The sequence below is a fragment of the Lonchura striata genome, chromosome 5 (assembly GCF_050655825.1).
Source record: "Lonchura striata isolate lonStrDom1 chromosome 5, ASM5065582v1, whole genome shotgun sequence".
Classification (NCBI taxonomy): Eukaryota; Metazoa; Chordata; class Aves; order Passeriformes; family Estrildidae; genus Lonchura; species Lonchura striata.
In genome coordinates, this window is record NC_140707.1 from 38,668,876 (window position 1) to 38,689,465 (window position 20,590).

General features: G+C 41.1%; 1 protein-coding gene across 17 annotated transcripts in view; it reads left to right on the plus strand.

Moving 5' to 3' along the window:
- The window catches only part of DPF3 (double PHD fingers 3), a 189,702-nt gene that overhangs the window by 155,004 nt on the left and 14,108 nt on the right, over nucleotides 1-20,590 (plus strand). For 10 of the 17 annotated variants that reach the window (XM_085581981.1, XM_085581980.1, XM_085581975.1 and 7 more), the window contains 2 exons: nucleotides 18,589-18,701; nucleotides 19,968-20,049. In XM_085581981.1, the coding sequence (XP_085438107.1) occupies nucleotides 18,589-18,701; nucleotides 19,968-20,049 (195 nt within the window). Of the gene's footprint in view, nucleotides 1-2,599; nucleotides 4,686-17,767; nucleotides 17,838-18,588; nucleotides 18,702-19,967; nucleotides 20,050-20,590 lie in introns of those variants that run through there. The other 7 variants (XR_014956014.1, XR_014956015.1, XR_014956016.1 and 4 more) reach the window with 4 other exon arrangements.

Genomic DNA, 20,590 nt, shown 5'->3' on the forward strand with positions numbered 1-20,590 from the left:
CTAGGGAGGCATAAAAAAAGTTTGCATTGTGAATTCTGTTTTGTAACTAAACATTTATCTTTGAATTCAGAATGAATTGTGATGCTCTTTATTCCCCAGTGATTTCAGCAGTTCAATGAAACTTCTGTTCTTCATAAATTCTGCAAAGATGTAGCCCTAATCACAACCTGACTATTCCAGTTCTCCTCCAGAGATGTCCTTCTTATTACAGGAAGGTTGGCACAAGGCTTTCCAAAGATTCTTCTGAAACACATGTTCCCAACAAACCACATACAAAAATAAGACAACCCTAATGTGAAACATGAATAAAGGGGTGTTTCATTTCAGGCCCTTAATGCAGACTTTTCTATGTTACATCATATAAGCTGTCTCCTCAGGCACCTTTCCACTGCTTCATACTAATGGATCTTAGAAAACACACATAGTTTCTGGAGTTGTCCTCTGCTAACTCCGATTCACAGATGGGAGCATGAGACTAAAGGAAGTGGCATGCTGTTTAAGCAGCTGATAAGGGAGAAAGGCTACGTGGAGTGGGCACTGATCCTTAGCCTATTCCCTTTTGAGGCATTTAATTAGTTGAAATTTTAGCAGACAGTTTCCACAAAAACAGTATAAAATTTCAAGCATGATAATACACATTGAGAAAATTTTAAGCACATTTTCTAGAATAGAAGTTAAAAAGTAAAAGGAGAACCAGACATGTGGTAGAAGAGGAATGGAACTGAGATCTGACTTGCTTCACCTTGCATCTCTTCCCTTCACTCAGACACCCCCCAGTTTTGTGGGTTGTATATTTATTTCTTGAATGGTGCTTGGAATAACATCCTATGTATGTGGTAAGGTCATACATAAATGGTGAGCCTCAGCTGCTGAAACAAGGGCCAGAGAGAACTTTACCACTGACTTCAGAAGGATTACCACTGGGCTTTCTTAGCTATTGCTTTTATTAAATGAAACCTCTCTGTTAATACATTTGCTGGTGTGGTGTAGACAAGCTTTGAGATGGCCATTTGTTTCAGCATTAGAGTCCCCTCCCCGCATTGTTTTGCCTTTGAGCTTTTTAGTTATTCATTTTGAGTTCCAGTTTGCCATGTTACAGACTTCAGCTTAGGCTCTTGATTGAAGACAGAGACTCAGTTTGCTGCCTGCTGATGCATGGAGCAAACAAGAACTGCACCCAGAGAGTCAGAGTCTGGACAGTGCTGGGGCACCACCGTGTTCTCTCATGCCTGCTTTGCCTTTCTTTGGTTAATTCTTCCAATGATATTTTGAGATGGGCCCTAAAATAATAGTTCAAATACCATAAAACTATGGAGTTTTCAAAGCCTGGCTCTTCATGCAGTTTGCCTCTTGCCCATGGCAAGCAGTTTTACTGAATCAAATCCTCAAGCAAACATTGTACTGACCCCACTAGGAGTCATCTTATAATAAAAACTGCAAAATATGCCCAGTGTTTTTTGTGTTGCTACATATGTAGATGTTTCCAATCAACACCCATTTCATATTCTTTTTTTTCTCATTTATATGAAATTTGTAGTTATAAGTAAAGTATGAGGCACATGCATGAATTCATGCTCACATGGGGTTGTTTTGACAAACCTCTCAGTGCAGAAATTCAGCTGGGATGAGTTTTTGCTGATTAAGCTATTACAATAAACCCTACCATTCTTTGTTCTCTTTGCCAGATACCTACCAGTGTTGAAAAAAAAAAAAAAAAACAAAAAACCTATATAAATACCATACAATACTGAAATTGAGTCAGAACTATTTTGATGTCCCTGTCTGTATTTCCATGAATGCTAAGTTGCCAATTTTAGAGTAGACAAGTTGCAATAACATTTAGGAAAAAATCCAGCTCTTGGGATTTTCAAGCCTGATAGCTCTGTTAAGTGGATGCTGCCAGTTCACATTTTTGACTTATTCTTTTGGTGTCTGGCAGCTCTAAAGATTTTGGACCTTCATTTAGTCTAGAACTGATATGAGAGATGTGGGAAGATGTGGGAAGAGGCACTTGCATTTTGTGAAAATAAAGAGATGATTTTATTTGCTATCTAATCCTGCTCAGGATCTTAGCAATATGTAACTTAGTCGATTCATAGAATAAATGCAATGAAAAATGCAATTTTTCATTCTTTCTAGAAGTTACTGCATTGCTGCCACACCATGTGTATAATTTAGACTTCTGAAAATGTCTTTTGTGCCATACTGTATATGCTTGTGGCTCCCTACAAATAATTAGTAACAGAGGAAGGTAATTAGAGCAGAATTTTGCAAGCAAAGGTCTTAACCTCTACTGAAGAGACAGCCATCTAAGCTGAATGATGAAGGTTATTTAATAATGTTCCCAATAAGAAAGATTGACAATGTGCAGTGCCTTTCTTTTCTATATGCTTTTTCTTATCCTATTTGTTTGCTTTGTGTTCTTTTATGGCTTCCACAGTCAGTTGAAACTGAGTCTGTTGAGCTGTATTTTCAAGGAATTAGAATGCAAGCAATGTTGGAAGTTTGGTTTGTGCTGTTTCTGTTTTTTCTGAATGTGCTTCTTTTTTTTCTGCTTGAGTTTGTTTAGTTTTACTTTGTATTGCCTTTCCCTCTGCAGTCAGCCCTGCCCTCGTGGATTCCAGCATCCTTCAAGCAAAACATTTCAGAAGAAGACCGAGAGAAGCCAGGATGCTTTGATACTTCTTTCCTTGCCCTGAGTCTTCCGTAACTGAGTTCCATCTGGCACAGGAGTCTGGACTGTGGGAAGTTGGCTACCAACTGTTGAGAGAAGTTCTGGGGATGCCCTAAGCTGGTGCAATACAAAATTTTTTGAAGTCTTGATTTCACTTTCTTTTAAGTGTGTGTATAAACCCAGGTCAGACTGGAATTGATCTACGGTAGAACTGACTGAAAAACAAACAAACTGAAAAAGACAAATATTTTATTTATTTCTATATTTAAGAAAGAAGTGCTGAAGTTGCACAGTATTTTTGTTTGAATACATTTTACTTCAAATTTTAATTGCAATTTTGTGAAGACATGAAATTTTAAAAAGCACTTACTGTAAAATAAAGACTGAATATTTACTTTAAGGAGAAAACTTTTTTAAATAATGAAAATAAAGGTCACTCTGCTCTCTCTCTTACTTTAAAGAAGCCATTCGTATATGTGCTGGGTATCTTTATTTTTTGAAAATTGGATGTGGTAAGTGAAGATTGTTCTGGTTTATTTTCTCTTTAATAATATTGTCCTGTTAGATGCTTAAAACCTACTTTGCTGTACTGTGTTAGGCACAAAAACTGTTGGAATAGTGAAGACCAGGCTCAGTGGTTGAATTTATTTGTTACCAGATTTTGTGTCCATTTCAAAGGACTGTCTTCTCCCAGTAGGATTGATGTGTCTCTTCTGCATGGTAAAAGAGCAACTCTGAAATACTTCTGCTGAAAGAGTGCTTTAAGAATTGAAAACTACTCCGATCATTTTTTATATTATTTTTTGCTTTGGTAATTCCACAGCTGATTGTGAATTGGTTGTAAGGGAAGTATCTAAATGTTAGGTGCTCTTGGCATGGATCTTTCTGTCAAGGATGGTGTCATGTGTAGAAAACTTGTGTATTTCAGCCCTTTCTGAAGTGGTAGTGGACTTTGAAAAACATACAGGTGCAACTACAGGTCTGCAATAAGCAACAGGGGTTGCTATGCAGGAGAAAAATACGAGTTCCCACAGCTGTAATCCTAAATTGTCCTGTGAGCCAGCAGGCAGGGATGGTCTCATCCCAAATTCTGAATAGTTAGGCATTTTTCCAGTGAAAAAGGAAGATTTTGTTGGCCACATCTGCTCGCAGAGGATAGCACAGGTCTGCTCAGTGGCATGTGTGATGCAGTCTAGTAGGGATGCAGGATAGCCTTGTGTCCTAGGAGAAGAGTATTGGACTTTGCTCTGTCTGGCACCCCTGCTACAGAGGAGAAGCAAACCAAGGGCAAACCACACCAACAATTATTGGGATTCACTCTCAGGGTTTAGACAGGAAAAAAAGCAGTTTTGTTAATGTGGCTTACGTTGCTTTCAGAATGAAAAAACTGTCTACAGAAATGCATGCTGACTAGGTGAAGCTGACAGAAAACCTGATACTGTCTTGTGTTACCTGTACTCCTAGAACATAAACTCTCCTCATTGAGAGGTTTCCACGTGTCAGTAGCAGCAGATGTTTTACTCTTCTCCCTTTCCCTTCTCCTACGTCTTCCGAGATTAAAACATAAAGTCAAAAATAACCATGTAAAGTAGTCCTGCTCCAGCTGAATTAAATGTCAATATGTGTCCTAATTGGGCTCTTCAGCAGGATGGGTTTGCTTTGCTCATGTTTTCCAAACATGCAGTGGGGACCTGCCTCTAGAGAAAAAAAAAAAAAAATTTCATCAAAATATAAGACTCACAACTGTAATGAAGATTTGAAAACTGCTGGGTCTGTGTTCAGTTTGTGTAATATTCCTTCCAAATAAAAGTTCTGCTTCTAGCATCCCTACTGTATATTCCTCTGTAAATACTGCTTTCCCAAAGCAATCCCACAACATCTTTTTTAGTGCAAATAGTCTTCTTTTAAAAAGACATTGTTGAGTAACATATATGTACATTTACTTTTCTAAGCTCTCCATTGTTTATAATACTCTCTTTGAAGCTTAAAATAAAACTTCCTTCTCTATTGATTTTGTTTCCCTTTTCCATTTTGTAAATTTGTTAATGATTTTTGTCCCTGGATTTTGTTTTGTATTTCCTAATGAACCATGACATTAACCAAGAATTATCTTAATTTTTCTCTTTTACTTTCCCTTCTCCATTCATTGGACTGCAGAAAATGGTCCTGTTCCTTGCTATAGTGAAGGTAGGCAGGAAATAAAAAAGTGTTTCTGTATAGGACTCATTATAAGAGCGTTTTCTATCATTTGGTGATAATAGAGGATCTTCCTAAATGTGTTTGTATTTTAACAGCTTTCTTCATGAGATTAGTAGAGTTGCATTAAGGTAGTTTGGAGTCAAAGGTGGAGTCTAAGCTATATGATAGCTGTTTTCATAGATTTTAGTGGCATTGTCTTAAGGAGTCCCTACCTGTGCAGTTTCCAGTCCAGTCACTGGAGTAACTGGAAGCTGTGGTTCCCTTTGCTTTTCACAGTGCTGGCATGAACCTTCCCTTTCCCCTTACGTGTATGAGATTAATCATATGGCTGTATAGAATGAAAAGATAAAGACGAAATACTGTTTTAGATTAGATGCTATCTTTTTAGAAATCTCTGTGTGTGACCTCTACCCTAATCTGTTATTTTTTATAAAGCTCCATTATACAGATGGGCTCCTACCTTCCTGACTCAACATCTGTGTGGCAGAGGAAGGAGAGGAAGGAGGGGAAGGAGAGGAAGGAAAGGAAGGAAGAAAGGAGACTGTAGCATCAGTGCACTAGGTCATCTCCCACTCTAACATCCATTGTTATTTTCATTGTCCTCAGCGAGACATTTTTACTAAGGTAGCCAGGAGTGAACATGTATGTTGAAATTTGCCTTTATGGATGTCTGTCAACACCAACACCTGGTTTAGATGAATGGGATCCTTCCCAGCACAGCAGAAGTGTTGAGCTGTTGTTACAGGCTATCAGATTCCAAGGAATGTCTCTACATAAGCCTTACATAAGCCTTATTACTTTGAATATTTTTGTGCCTTTTTATTTTCTTTTTTAAAAATTTATTTATTTATGGTTTTTTTAAGCCATAGGCCTGAAATTAGAAATGTTAAAGAAAAAATTTAGTTTTGCATAAATGATATGAACAGATAAGCTCCTGAACAGATTTATGCTGACATAAATAGATCTTATTTTCCTGTCTGGAGAATGGCTCTTGCCAGTGAGAATTAGGGATGGCAGCAGGAGGGCCTAAAGGTGTCTTTCAGCACTGCAGCAATTAATGGGTGCCCCCAAAGCTGTGTTTCCCTGGACTGAGACTGAGCTGAAGGCTGGCAAGGCTGAGAGCTGTAATCCTGGGTGGAGTGAAAACAGCAGTAGCTCATTTGCTTTGGCCTGAACTAGAATATTGCACTGGTTTAACACTTATTCCAAATTTTTGCCTGCAATCAGAAAAAAAAAAAATCTGATTTCATTTGCATCTTGGATTTGTGAGCCCTACTTGTATTTAAATCCATGAGCCTATAGATGATAAAGAAAACCCATAACACTTTCTCTCTAAACCCAAGCTTTTAATTCTCATTAGCAATGGCATAGACTTCTCTGTACCCCATCCCATCCCTGGTGTTGAATATAGATGAGTAAGACCTCAACTACATAAGGCATGCATAGCAGAGCACATAAGCAATGACTTAGCTTTGGCTGGGTGTGTCCAAATTCTGGCTTGATGTTTTTAAGACCTCCATTATCCCTTGGAAATTGTTGTATAAAGATTGTATTGTTTACTGCACTAAAGCTGGACATTTGCCACAGTTAAGCCCTAACTTTGATTTTAATGACATAATATGAGAGCCATCTATCTGTGGCACCTCACCAGTATATTTTGAAGACCTAACTACATTGTCTGCTCTTTCAACAAATGCTCTTGCAGTGTGTGTTAGAAACTTCTGCTATCACATCTGTCATTTCATGATGTTTTGTCTTTGCAGCCTGTAACTCTTCATGATTCCATGGAGGATGGATCATGGTGGGAGAAGGATGGCATTTACCTTCATGAAATCACAGATTTCTGGAGCATGGTGTTGTAACTAATATTGACATCCATAATTAGAAGCAGGTTTGCTTAATGTTGCCTGAGCCAGCTGTGGTAACTTTAAATGATCTACAAGCCAATCATGCCACTGCTAAAGAAAAGGCAACATGATTTAAACCCTAAAGCTGGGCAGTGGGCTGAAGCTCTTGTAGTTTCTGCTGCCTTTGTGAGAGAGTTTGCAGAATTTGCAACACAGCTGATGGATGGTACCCCTTGAGTAGGAACAGACACGGCCTCCTTTCAATGTCTAAAAAGTGAGTGGGTTGGGGTTTTTTGGAGTGGGGTTTATTTTCTCAGTGCTGCTCATCCACAGCCAATTCTCAGTAATACCTAGTTTATATCTAGGTATGCATAGGTGTTAAGAGTAATTTTTTATTTTGACTGAAGCCTCTTCCCATTACATTTCTTCAGTCTTTACTATTAAGTGTCCTTATGTCAGTAACTTCATTGTGGACTGCAGGAAGTAAAAGAAGATGACCAAATTTTTGCATACAGCCTCCTTTTTTGAAACAGAAAAGAGATTTTAAGTAATACTGGAGATTGTTTTGTCAAACATCTCTGCAGACTTAGCTTGCTATTTTGTATTTCTTTCTTTTTGCCTTCTTTCTGTAGCCATCAGCCATTAAATTCTTCATATGATGATTTCAAGAATCAGTATTGAGGCAAACTCCCCAAGGTGAGATGAAGTCATTGGATGGGAAAGACATCCTGTCACTAAAGGGGTATTTTTATTTTAGTGTTAACAAGTGTGACATAGTTTTCAAATTCATGTAGCACTTTGTGCAGTAGAGTTTGCATGGAATGGTTTTAAGTCTATATAGGAAAAATTAATTTTCCCCTGTTGGTACAAATCATAGCTGCTTCACACCAGTGCTCTGCTAGGAGTGGCTTAAATATGTTAAACAACACTAAAGTCTTTCAGCCCTTTCCCTGGGCTCAACAACCTGCTTTACAGTACAGTGAATTCTGGATCAGAAGTCTCATCCATTGCTGCAATATCTTGACTTTGGATTTTTAAAGAGAAGGTTCCAGAACTTCTCAGATTTTTCTATATTGACTGTATCTCTGAATGCATCCATCAGCCTAGGGGCTTAGGATAGTTTTTAACTGTTCACAGACTCTCTCTAGGTTGAATTTGTTGTTCTAGTGTTCAAGCATGCAGATGGTCCAGAGCTGTATATTCCTTCATCTGGAGAAAAGGACCTTCCTCAGCTTAGGGGACTTCATTTCCCTTGCAGCCTCTTGATTAACTTCCTCTCCAATACCCTTTCCTGACTTTCCTCTCCATTAAGGTTGAGATTTTACAAGTACTTAGTGAGCTGAAAGAACAAAGATGAATTTCCTAAGGACATCCACAGCCACTATATTCCTCTGTGACTGTTTACATCCTTACAGGTCTGGCAATGTGTGAAGAACTAGTCCCCATTAGGCTCAGTGCAGCTATCACTGAGAATTGCCAGTCATCTTGTGGGTGGTGGGATCCCACCTAACAACTGAACATTGCAGGTGATGAACAACTGCTAAAGGTGAGAGGATTTGGGGTACCCAGAGCTTGGTCAGACTAACCTATAGGAGAGGCTTTCCCAACTTCCTGGCCATAAACAGAGCACTGAGCAACAGTCCTGCTGGCCAATGGTGCAGCCAGTTAAAAGCAGGGTCAGAAGAGTCAGAGATTGTTGTAATACTGTAGAAAATAATTTTCTTTCATTAAATACAATAATATTCTACTTTTGTATAGGCTTTGTTGAATTATTCCTTTGGTGTTGAAAAATAGCAAGACTAGTAAACTGTTTAATGAGGGACATTAGTGTCCACTGCCATGGAACTAGCTGATTTCTTGTTTGGTCTGACAAAGTATTTAGCTACTATGAGTTATTGGTTGTGTAGGTTAAAGCAGCACTACTCACTTGTTACAGGTGAAGGAATGGCCAGGACTTTGACTTGACTAATCTGGGGTGGAAGGTCTGGTGAGCTGTAAGAAAACAGATCATGGATTTTAATCAGGTGGTCTTCCACTGAAAAACAAAAATCCTACTTTTTTAATCTCTGTCAGCATTTACTTGGACATTTACTAAAAAAAGCCATTGAAACAACTGAACTGAAAAATACCATGGTGAGGATAAAAGATTTTGGTTTGATTTGAAATGAAACACAATCTCTCCTCAATGAAATGACCCTTTACCACTGCCAACTGTGCACAGGCTTGAATGAAACATTTCAGTTGTGACTATTTTTTCTCTTTCTTAAAAACAATTCCCTTGGGTTCACTTTTGAAGCAAAGTACTGCTCCAAAATGAAAGTCCAGTTTCTTATTCGTGAGACATTGGTACAAAATGTCTCAACCTTTCTGAAAATCAGTTTTTTGCCCTGCCACCTCTTAATCCTTTCTTCCCTCCCACTTACTTTTGACTGAAACTACTTTGTTCAAATTCACTCCTTCACTCAGATGTTTAGATCACCTTGAAACTGCAGTTTTTAGAGAGTAAACAAAGTCATTTCACTCCCTCCTACCATGCTCATACTGATGCTCTTCAGCATGTGGTTATAGCACTTATTTCCCTCTAGATACTGATGTTGCTGGGAGTTTGGTGGGGAAGGGAAAACTGGCTGTCTTGTTGATGAAATCTCTATTGACACTTTAAAATTCCCAATCAAACAGGGGCTTTCACTGACAGAGAAGGGAAAGAAATCAGTGTTTTCCAGTTTGTGGCACTGCATTACAAACAATGGAGAGTGTGCATGGGGATCACTACTTGTTTGGCAGCTGAAAGGGATTCCTTAACAAGAGATTGAAGTAACTTGCTCCAAATTGGTCTTGTTTGTGTTGAGTGAAGCAGTTCTACTTATGTCTGAACATACAGTCACATTAACAGAGTAAATTATGCTTCTGTGAGAAAGACAGACCCCTTGCACTTTCAGTATGTTCACGTCAATTATCAGACATTTACACATCATGAGCTGAATATCTACCTAGATGGAAGGTGGTTGCCTCAAGTCAGAGCAATGAGGTCACTGTCTATGCAATGGCATGGTGTCTTCTGCATAGTTAAGTTTCTTTAATATTAAAATGGTAACATTTAAATAATTTCTCTAAAGTTTGCCATTTGATTTGAAATTTCTGGAAACATGCTGGCAGGTAATTACTCTAGAGTAATTCCTTAATCTTTCTATAAAGTTTGTCCAGAGATTAGTCATACTCTCTCCTTTCCCCCTTTCCCCAAATGAATCAGCTTACTGTGTTTCCAAGTGACAGTTGTGTATGAGATGGCTGTTCTGTGACTCATGGGTAACATCACCTCTGAAGTTCTCCCCACAGTCCTGGATGCTTGAGGAGGACCACAGTGGAGCAGTGGGGTTGTCTTGGTGCTCTCTGAACTGACTGGGTGAGCATGGCCTGTTTTTAGTGAAGAGGTGTCCATGTCATGCCGCATCACCTTTGTCACGCTCTCCTGCATAATCCCAGCGGAGAAGCCCCTGTCGGGGTGCTCTGGGGAAATGACATGTCCTATCCACTGCAGGTTAGACCCCCTTTGCTGGGTCAGTGTGGAAACTCTGGAATCTTTTCAAATGCTGCCTTGATACCATGAGCAGCTCTGGGCAGTGCTGGGCATCCCTGCAGGTGTGCTGCCACCTGTGGCTGTGTTAGCAGGGCAGTTTAACGTGAGAGCTACTGGGGAGGGACCAGGTATTTGCAAAGCAAATGTGAGTTCAAGCAGGTAGCAGAGTCCTTGTGTTCATGTTAAAGAGAGGGGAGGAGGGGCAGTGCTGATATCTTGTTTTATGGGGGGATTTAACAAAGGCACTGTGCTTGCAGAAGGCTATTCAGGCTGCCATTTCCCTAGCATTTTAAATACCACCCCACTCCTCTCATTACAGCTGGGGATTTTGGCTCTCCCAGGGGGGAGGAGATGTTCTAAATGGGCTGCCAGGGAGGTGGATTTAATGCACTACGAAGAGCTGGCTTCACCAAGTTAAAAAGCAAAACAAAACCCAATCCTCTATTCCTATTTTTAGTGTTTATGACCAAGTATTTTTGCTTGGTTGCTCAATTTGAAAGGGTTTAGTGAGCCTGCCAGTTGATTGAAAGCTCTGTGGTGTGTGAGCTGGCCTGGCTGGGGAGCCTGCAGTGCATAGCGACGAGGTCGGAGCTGTGCCGGAGGTTTTTTTCCACTGCAGTTTGTTGAAGGGTAACGAAAATGTCCCTGGAGCAAAGGGGATGTTGGCTTTCCAGGTTGTGGTGATTCATCTTGCCTGGATAAGCAGTCTTTCTTCCACTCCTCCATTTTCATCTCCATCTACCTCACCCCCACTTCACTGTGCAACCAAATGCAAAGCCAGCCCCTCTCCACGCAGGGGTTTTGCCGGGGGTCTCCGGCAGCAGCCCGGGTGAGCTGCACCGCCTGGGCAGCATTAGCATTCAGCGCCTGTCCTCCTGCCCAGTTCATGTTCTATAAATGGGTTTATTCTCGTTATTAGCAGCGATGTCCCCGGCATATGGAGCCCGCGCGGTGCCTGCAGGCAGGTTTCCTTCCGCTTGGTGTTGGTAAGCAGCCCGAGCGCCTGCTGGCAATGAGCTGATCGTTACCCACAGTGCAGCACACAGCCATGCAGCCTGCTGGTTTTTCTGGAGGTCACTCTGACCTAATTCACCCCCAGGAATTGTACAGCCCTGGCATGACTTACCAGTGCATTAACAAGCTGATGCTTCAGTACAAGGTTATTTGAGTGCTCCCACATTATTTTTCTTAGGCAAGAACTAGCCATTTTGTCTAGTGGCCAACAGTGGTTATTAGGGGCTAGTCTGGAAGAAGAGGGAGCCGAGTGCTGTCTGGTTTTGAGCTGAGACATGGGGCATGTGGCACCTCTTTAGCTATAAAGCTGGGCACTGTTTCTGGCAGCCCAGGTTACAAATGTGCAGGGCTCAGTTTGCCACCTCAGTTCTGTGTTACCACAGCGTGTTTGCAATGAAAAGAGCAGCGTGTGTCAGGTGTGTCTGAGTCCCCACAGCTCGGCTTCAGAGGGGAAGACAGAGGGATGGGCTTGTGCCCCAGATCTGCCCCAGTCCAAATCTCTGGGAGATACGAAATGGAGGTGCAGATTTCAGCCGGTCCCAGGCAGTTTTGGAAGGGAAGGTGTGCCTGGCTGCAGTGGGACACCCACGCAGCAGCAGAAACCCTCGCAGGGCTCATCCTCCCTCTGGCAAACCTGAGCACAGGGCAGAGGCCCAGCCCAAATCAGGGTGTTCTCCCAGGACGATGATTTGGAGTTAATTGTTGGCAGTTTTTAGAGACTTTTAAATCTCTAATTTATATTCATTTCTCCTTTTTAACATATGTATGGCTGGATTGTGCATGCTGAGGAAGTGGTGTACTGAGGGAGAGGCACACACAAACATATTGCAGTAGAACTGTTTGAAAGCATTTCTCAAGGAGTTTTCCTGTAAGATATGGGGCATCTGCAACACGGGGATGGTGTGTGGGGAGTGATTTGACTGACAAACCATTCGGAAGCCCAGAATAACTCACTCCTGGCTTGTTCCTTTGCATGCTCCAGAGGTCACCTCTGAATCCCACCCAGCTCCTCCTGCCACCTTGTGCCAGGCAGAGTTTACACTGCCTTGTCCACAGCCGATCTCCTTGGGTGCGTGTGGGTCTGTGCATATACGTTTGTGCATACTTCATTTTGTTTACGTACATGAGTAACCTGAGCCAAGCTTTGCCCTTCATATACCCTCTATAACCCAGGCTCCTTATCCCAGCTGATATTCTTGATACTTAAAATTATTTCAGAGGAAATTATGCAGCATTGTAGCGTCAAAGCTGTGCATAAGTAAAGTTGGTGAGTGGACTTTCCTCAGGCAATGAAATTTTCTGGAGAGTGCCTGGAGATGATGGGTCTTTTGTCAGGAGCTTACTCCTTTGCTCCACATGCCCTTTGGTGTTTTCATGGCTAAAGAAACAGCAGGGCAGTGCAGGAGAGTAAGCTGCAAGTGCTACCTGCCTCACTCCACCATTTTATAACTTCCCCAAGATCTTTGGCCTTGCTTTCAAACACAGGTCTGTTCTGCTTTCTCCAATTACACCTGCCAAACTGCAACTGGGGCTGAACCATTTGCAGAGGGGTTTTATTTGTCCCTTGAGTGAACAATTAAAGTGAGCTCTCTTGTATCAGTGCCAAATATTTGAGCAATTGCTTGTAATTTGTATAAGTTCTTCCACTGGAACTGGCAGTACTGAAAAGCAAACCACCACCTCCGGAGTGCATCTGGCCACCAGTCCTGGTGCTAATGCAGCAGAGTGCCCCTTCTCTTTTTGTGGACTCAGTTTTAGCTCTGTCCATGCTGGCCAGAAAATGAAATAATAGGAACTATAGGCTCTTCTACAGCTGAGTGGTTTCAGAGATCCATCAATTATTAAAGACATTAATTCTTCCACAATTACTGGCACGTTGTGACATATTAGAATAGAGGAGAGTTGGTCTCTGACCAAGTCTGACCGACCAGACTATTCAGTGAAACCACTGAGTCCTTTTGGACTCACTTCTTTAGCAGAGCTGGCAGTGCTGGAACACACTGGGAGAAACAGCTAGGTTTTCTCACTTCAGCCAGGACACAGAAATTTACAGTGGTGATATTTCCTGTCTTGCCTTATAATAATAAACCTCAGTGTGGTGCCTATGAGACTTTCTTTTGTATATTTGTTTGTTTGTATGCTTTTTTTTTTTTTTTTAAGAAGCTGGATTCAGTAGGGCCTTGTACTGAAGGGGGTGAGACAAGAGCTCTTCACCTTCAGCCTCCAACATCTGCCCCTGTCCTGGCTGCTAGGAAAGATGTTATATAATGAAACAGTGCTGCTTCTCCATATCACAGAGATAGTGTGGCAGGTGGTGCTTTGGATCCTCACCCCATGAACAGTTTTGAAGGCTTCTGTTCATGGGAACCTCCATTTGAGCAGGCAGGCACGTCTCTACACTGTAACACCTTCACATTGCAAGATGGGAAGGTGGTAAGGGCCAGGAAAATGCAAGAGCTCCCCAACCTCATCCCTTAGCAATCTTTTTCTGAAAGTTGCAGCTTCTTGAGCCCTGGGATTCTGGCAGAGCCAAGCTCTTCAGTGTGCTTGGATAGTCTGACTTTTCTAATCTGACTACTGTTGACACTGTATATCTGTAAGCAAGCCTTCTTAGAAAAATGAAGGGTACCTTTTAAAATCATAACCATAAAATTAAATCACTCATTAGAATTAAAAATTTCCCTTTTTTTTGTACAGGTAATGGTAATAATGGTCTAATGATGGCATTGGCCACAACAGACCTTATTCAGTTTTAGCAGGAAGAAATCATGCATTTGCTTTGCATGTAAACTTCCATTATTTGGATGGGGCTCCTGTGACATAGGCCATTATATCTGTAATATATATTTATAGTTGTTTAAAGACCTGAAAGTTTATGGAATAAATCTGATGCAATATAGCCAGGAGGCCTGTGAGTTTTCATCACGCTATTGATTAAAAAGCCCACCACTACACTGTGAAGATAATGGAAAGAATTGAAAATGGGTAAAAATTCCTTTTATTCTGTATAATCTAACTTAAAAAAAAGAATATTTGCTTATTTTTTTTCCTTAAGATAATCTCTGCCTTTGTTTGAAAAAGGTTATTGATTGGATTGTTAACTTAAATAGTCTGTGGCGGGTGTGACAGAGCACATGGCTGCAATTAATCTTACAATGCAGAATCCATTATTGAAAAAGCACTAATGAGCCATTCTAAGGCCTTCACTGGTCACAGAGCGACTGGAAGCAGCAGATTGCTCCTGCCCTTTAATGTCAGTTTTGGTCTTTAGTGTTATACAGCCAGTGTAAGCAGAAGAGATTTTTAGATATTTTTAGGGTATTTATGTTAAAATTATCCTTCCCATCAACCTGCAATTGTACCAGGTGCAGGATACAAGAAATGGTCTCTGAATGTGCTCACCTCCCCACTCCTCTGACCAGATGTCTTGTGGACATAATGTACAATTAAAGCCAGTGGCATGTGAAACACTGATGTCGCTATAAAATATGGTCTCAGTCTCAAAGTTCAGATCCAGAGGAGAGTTTTGACAAAGATGAGGGAGCTTTCAAACCTGATCTACACTTTAAAATAGTGTTTTAAGACAAAGGGATGAGCTGTTGAAAATCTCACTGCAAGTTTTATTGTCTCTGTCTGTTGTTTATAGCTATTGCAGCATAGCAAAAGTTTAGGTAGAGAATAGTTATGGTAGATTAGAAACTGTCAATGTTAACATATTGCCTTCTCCTTCAACAGAACTGCTCCCAGGGTGTGTTTTAGAGGTCTGTCTATTGACTTTGGTGACACCATAAATATGTGTTACTTCCTTCCCCTATTAGATCTGCAGAGCTGATACAGACTTGTGAGAGTGATCCAGGTTTCCCAGGGTGGAGCCACCACCTGAATTATTAACTGAGTTCCAGCTGCAGACTCTGCTGCACACCTAAGCCACAGCAAATGCTGTTCATCACACAATTAGGTGAAATAAGACTGTTTCTCCATCTTAAACACATAGCAGGAAGACTTTTGGTTCTCTGGCTTGTGTGCGACCACAGTGTCCGTAACTGGAATCACATTTTGGAATGTTTTGTGAGTAAAAGAAAACTGTGGCCTGAACTAGACTTTTTATTTTTAAGGAAAAAAGAAAGGGAATTTGAATCTACCTGTAGTAGCTTGCCACATGCAGCTACAGGACTTTGTGTTCAGGTATTCTGACACAGAAGGAATGCTAAGAAGTTCTGTGATAAGGAGCACGAATGGTTTTCACTAACACTACCTCAAAGTCTTGGATGTGTGAATTTTCTCATAGCATGTAAAACACTAGGTTTTGAACAAAAGTAGCAGGAAAAGAAAGAGGTCATGAAGAAGGAGAAACCAGGGAGGAAAGGAAAAAGAATTTTTATATTTTGAGTACCAGGTGGCATGCTTGCCATTACTGTAGTGCCTCACCATGCTGATAGCATAAATAAAAATAGTCCTTCCAATGACAGTAAGCTGGGGTCATGGATACCACAAGGAATGTTCCTAATGTGACAGAGCATCTGACTTAGAGGCTGAAGAAAGACTTTTTTTTTTTGCCTTACACATGTTATAAGCTCTGGGCTAGCAGAGAGCAACTTTCAGCTATGCAGAATCAATTTTTGTAGTCAAAATACTTGGAGAGAAAGCCTAATTGAATGAATGAATTTATATGTTCTTGCAAAATATTTCTGCTTTGCTACTAGAAAGAAACCACTATGGCCCTCACTCTATTCCTAATTTTTCGAAGGAATCCTCAGCCTACAAGAGACCATTTCTTTTAGGCTTGTGGTAGGCGTGGTTCTTAAGAAGTGCTCTGCAATATAAGTAGTATGTATCACTTCAAGGATGAAGCACCACTGATGGGAGATGCCACATTGGAGACCTGCAGAGGTGTTTTTGAGGCAAATGAGGAACAAAACAGTCAAGACTGATAACTGGAAGAGAGCAGGACTGGCTATGAAGGGACAGAGATAAACTAGTGAACAGGACCTGACCCTCATGTTGTGTTAGAAAGGGAGGGTCCTCAGCTGGCGTCTCTGCAATGAGCAGTGTGTGTGCACAGGCAAGTGAGCATGTGAAGATATGCATGCATTTAGCTGGGATTTATTTCTGTAAGTTTGATTCCATTCTTTCTGTTTCTTTTCAAATGTGACTGAAGCTTTTTAACTCTTTGATTAATTCACCTCCCTATATGAGTTGTTTTCTGTGATATATTCCAGTACTGTACAACATTTTCGGAAACAGCTCTCTGCTGTTGGGATGAATTCCTCCCTGATGTGTAGCATGGCACATTTGTTCTAATTACTGGTGTTGGAATAAGGTTTGCATTAAATGTAAATCAGATCTGGAGGAACATTTCAGTGTCATGTCAGGTTCTGCTAGTTTGGTAGTATCAGAAAGTATATGGGGTCCTCTCAGCAAGAAAAGGTATCTTGTCACAACTCCTTTTGCTTAGTTGTAGTTTCAAGGCTCAGAACTTCAGTTGGTCCACTGTAAATCTCAGTAAAAACTGTCACTTGTTTTGTGCTGACTTTTAAGGGCTTCAAAACCCTGTAATCTTCTTAGCCCATCTGAGCTCAACAGTATTGTCAAGATGTTTCTTTATTCAAAGGCTTAAGAGTGATATGAGCAATTTCACTGATCCCTCCTTCTCTAAATATCTCCTTTATTTTCTTTTCAGTTTCTTTAATAATTATACATATACATTTCTGGACTGGACAGGCTTAGTTGTTGTATCGCAACTGTGCAAATATAACTGGAGAACAAAAATTCTCATTACAGCATTTGATGGTATCATGGACACATCCCTTACAGCACTACTTCCTTATCCAGCAATTCTCAGCAATTGTTTGCTTCACTAGCTGGAAATTACAGAAACTTTTTGTAGGATGGTGATGGGCGCTGTGATGATGCAGCAAAATATTAATGATAGGTCTGATAATGAAGATGACACATCTGTACCAACATCTACCACAGACATGCCTTTTTTTTTCTTATTGGAGAAACAGCCTTTCTCCATTCTTAAAAAGGCGCTTAGGCTGGTGGAGGTGGAAAATATTTTTTCCAATCCATTGGTTGAATCTAAAAATGGCAGACTGGGTAGAGGTGAAAAGCCCCATGCAACTTATGGTGCTAGTTTCTAGAAGAAGCAGGTGGCAGTGCTGGATGTGCATACCTGTGTTCCTAGTCTTTCTACAAATGAGCAATTGACTCTCCCTGCCCTAACTATGCATAGTGTTAATGTTTAAGTGTATCAGAGAAGGATTCTAAATATGGGGCTTTCCAAGAAGGCAGGCAGGAGCTTATTGCAGGAGACTATGGCAGTGTCTCAGCCAGGTAAGGGTGGTTTGGGAGTACAGTACTTTATTTCAGCAGTGTATTTGTCTTGTTTTGTTTTGCAGAAGGAACACTGATCCTACCTTTGGTTTGTTTGTTTGTTTGTATTTTCCCCTCCAGAAAGCCCATTGCTGACCCTGCTACTGTGATACCGCTGTTTTGCAAAGCTGAAGTCGACACGCATGTAGGGGTGGGGGTTGTAACTCTGGCAATTTGTCCTTCCCAATTAGATGTGACTGTTCTGCTAGCTTTCCCTTCTTTATTCCTTTCATTTAGTTCATTGTGGGAATTGGCTTGGGATTTTTTTTCCTTTCAGTTTCCTGTTTTGATCCTGGAAGGTTAGCTGTGCAATTTGGTTTCTTCTGTGCCAACCAACTTTAGTGGCAGAGCTCTTAAAAAAGATTAGAAGCTATATCCTTCCATCCCGTCTTGTGTCTTCTCTGTACGCTACTGCTTCCATTTAAGCAAAATTTACAGAATTGCTCCACCCATTTGGACACCAGGAAAGGAAGCTGTGAAATGGAGAATAACCTCATTTCCACCAGGTCCTTCGTTCCGGTCGAAACAACGCTAATTGAAACTGTAGTCCAATTTCTATTAAGACGGATGGTCTCTCTGAAATTTGGTTTGTTTCTGATTTCATCTTTTTTCTTGTTTTCTTAAAAAAAACCAAACAAATCCCCACAAAAACCAACTCAAAGCCAAACCATTTTTAAGAGCTCTGAATAAAACTGCTTTGCCAATGGGGTGGAGATGACTGATTTTCTCTTGTGCCCGGCAGCGAAAGGGTTAATGCCTGCTTTCCTCTTTGGTATCTGTTAGTTTCAGCTCATGTTGTGATCAGTCCATGTCCATGTGTGCTTTGTTCCCAAATTTAAACCAGTTAATTAACAAGCAGTAAGTGAGCCTTAACAATGACCGTTGTTTTCGATCTTCCTCAGGACACCCGACCTGCCTGCAGTTCACCACAAACATGACTGAGGCTGTTAAAACCTATCAGTGGCAATGCATTGAGTGCAAATCCTGCAGCCTCTGTGGGACCTCAGAGAACGACGTGAGTCCATTTACCTTTTCATGCAAATAAGCATCACTGCAACTGCTGCTGTCCCACCCTTGAGAAGCATGTGGCACTAGCGTGGGGCATTGTTTTACTGCTGCTTCCATGTGTCTCCAAGGAAAAGCCACCCCTGAGTGCAGATGGGCTTCTCCCCAGTGTCCTCATTCAGCCACTGGTCTCTGCTGAAATTACTATGGGTATCATACAGGGCCATTTAAGATGCTGATACTTGTGGTTTGTGTACTTATTCAATAGAAATTAGCTGAGGGCCATGAATTCTTGTTGCAGGGAGCTTTCAGCATGATAGTCAGAAGTAGATGTGAATACATGATAACCCAAGAGAGGCAAGTATGCTTCTTCTGTCCCCGATTTTCTTTACTTTCTTGGTATGGTTTTTTAAACTTAATTACAAGACTTGGGAAACATGAAACCATTTGAAGTGGGATGGCTAAGCCTCACCTAATCACCAACTCCAGTGATTTCCAGAGCCTTCAGCTGAGCAATGTCCTCCCTGCAGGGTTTGCAGTTAAAATCTGATGCTAAGGGTCCTTGGTGGCCTGTGAGAACCTTGGAAAATTGACAGTGGCTGGAGAACTTTGGAGGTGATTAGCTAACACTATATTCCCTACAGCAGAATAAATTTAAAGCCTGAGATTTTCTTCTTGCTTTAGCATAAAAAAATCTGATCCTGGGGAACTTAGAAATCACAGGATACTTCAGAGCAGCTTTTTTCACCCCGAATATATGAAAGAGCTGCAGACCACATGGTGGGGTCATGTAATTTCCATCTGTTTCACAAAAAATTTACTCAGTTGAGTTTTGGAAAACTAAGTCAAAGGTTTCCTCTGAAGAAATGAGATCAGAACATGGTGACACCGGAGCCCAGCAAAGCCTGTCCTCTTCTCTCATCATAGCATAACAGCTTTTACTCCTGCATCATGAGGCCATCTAGGACTGGAACTCCTCCACTTCTCATAGTGATTTTCTGCTTAGAATCTGAGCTGTCTTGTGCTGAGAGAGGCTTTCTGCAGCCTCTCAGGAATATGGTGGCTAATCATGGATGAACAAATGTGATGCTTGTAGCCTTTACATTCCCAGCAGTCTCTTAGTCTCTGTTGTTGCAGCTCTGCATTCCCAGCTGAACATTGCTGGTTACCCTACTTAAGTTTTCATCTTGGCAAGAGACTAATTTACATAATTTTCTCTCTTCTCCTCTCCTTCTCTCCCTGTTTCCCTACTGTCTCTCCAACAAACCTGCCTCAGGACCAGCTGCTCTTCTGTGATGACTGTGACCGTGGCTATCACATGTATTGCTTGAATCCACCAGTCTTTGAGCCCCCAGAAGGTAACATATGACTGAAGTCTGCTTTGAAAAATCACAATGAAGTCTTTGTGGAGAAGGGAAAAAATTCAGAAAGATGTTTTGAACTATGCGGGGTTAAGGAAACAGTAGCAAAGCAAAGGGAGGTAGCACTGGAAAGAAACAAAATTAATAGATGTGAAACACTTGTGTGATCTGTGGTATCCTATTCAATCTTGCCTGGTCTCCTCCTCTTCCAGAAGAGGAAAGACCTTCTTTTGTGGGTCATGGGTACCTTTGGATGTCCCACCATGTCACTGGCCACCTCAATTTAGTCAGCTGAATTGAGTACCTGTGAAATGTGACTTTGGACTTCTTAAGAAGTCAAAGTCCTGGAGAGAAAGCCTCAGACAGGGAGGTCCTCTCTGGAACATCTGAGTGCTTGTTGTCAGGAGACTGGATTAAAGGGAATTACCTTCCTTGCTCTATGATATGTTTCTCTTTAGGCAGGGTGAAGATTTTGTGGTCTGTATTACATTTAGTATGTAGTTATGACCTCTGCAGGGACTATACTATGGTTGGAATT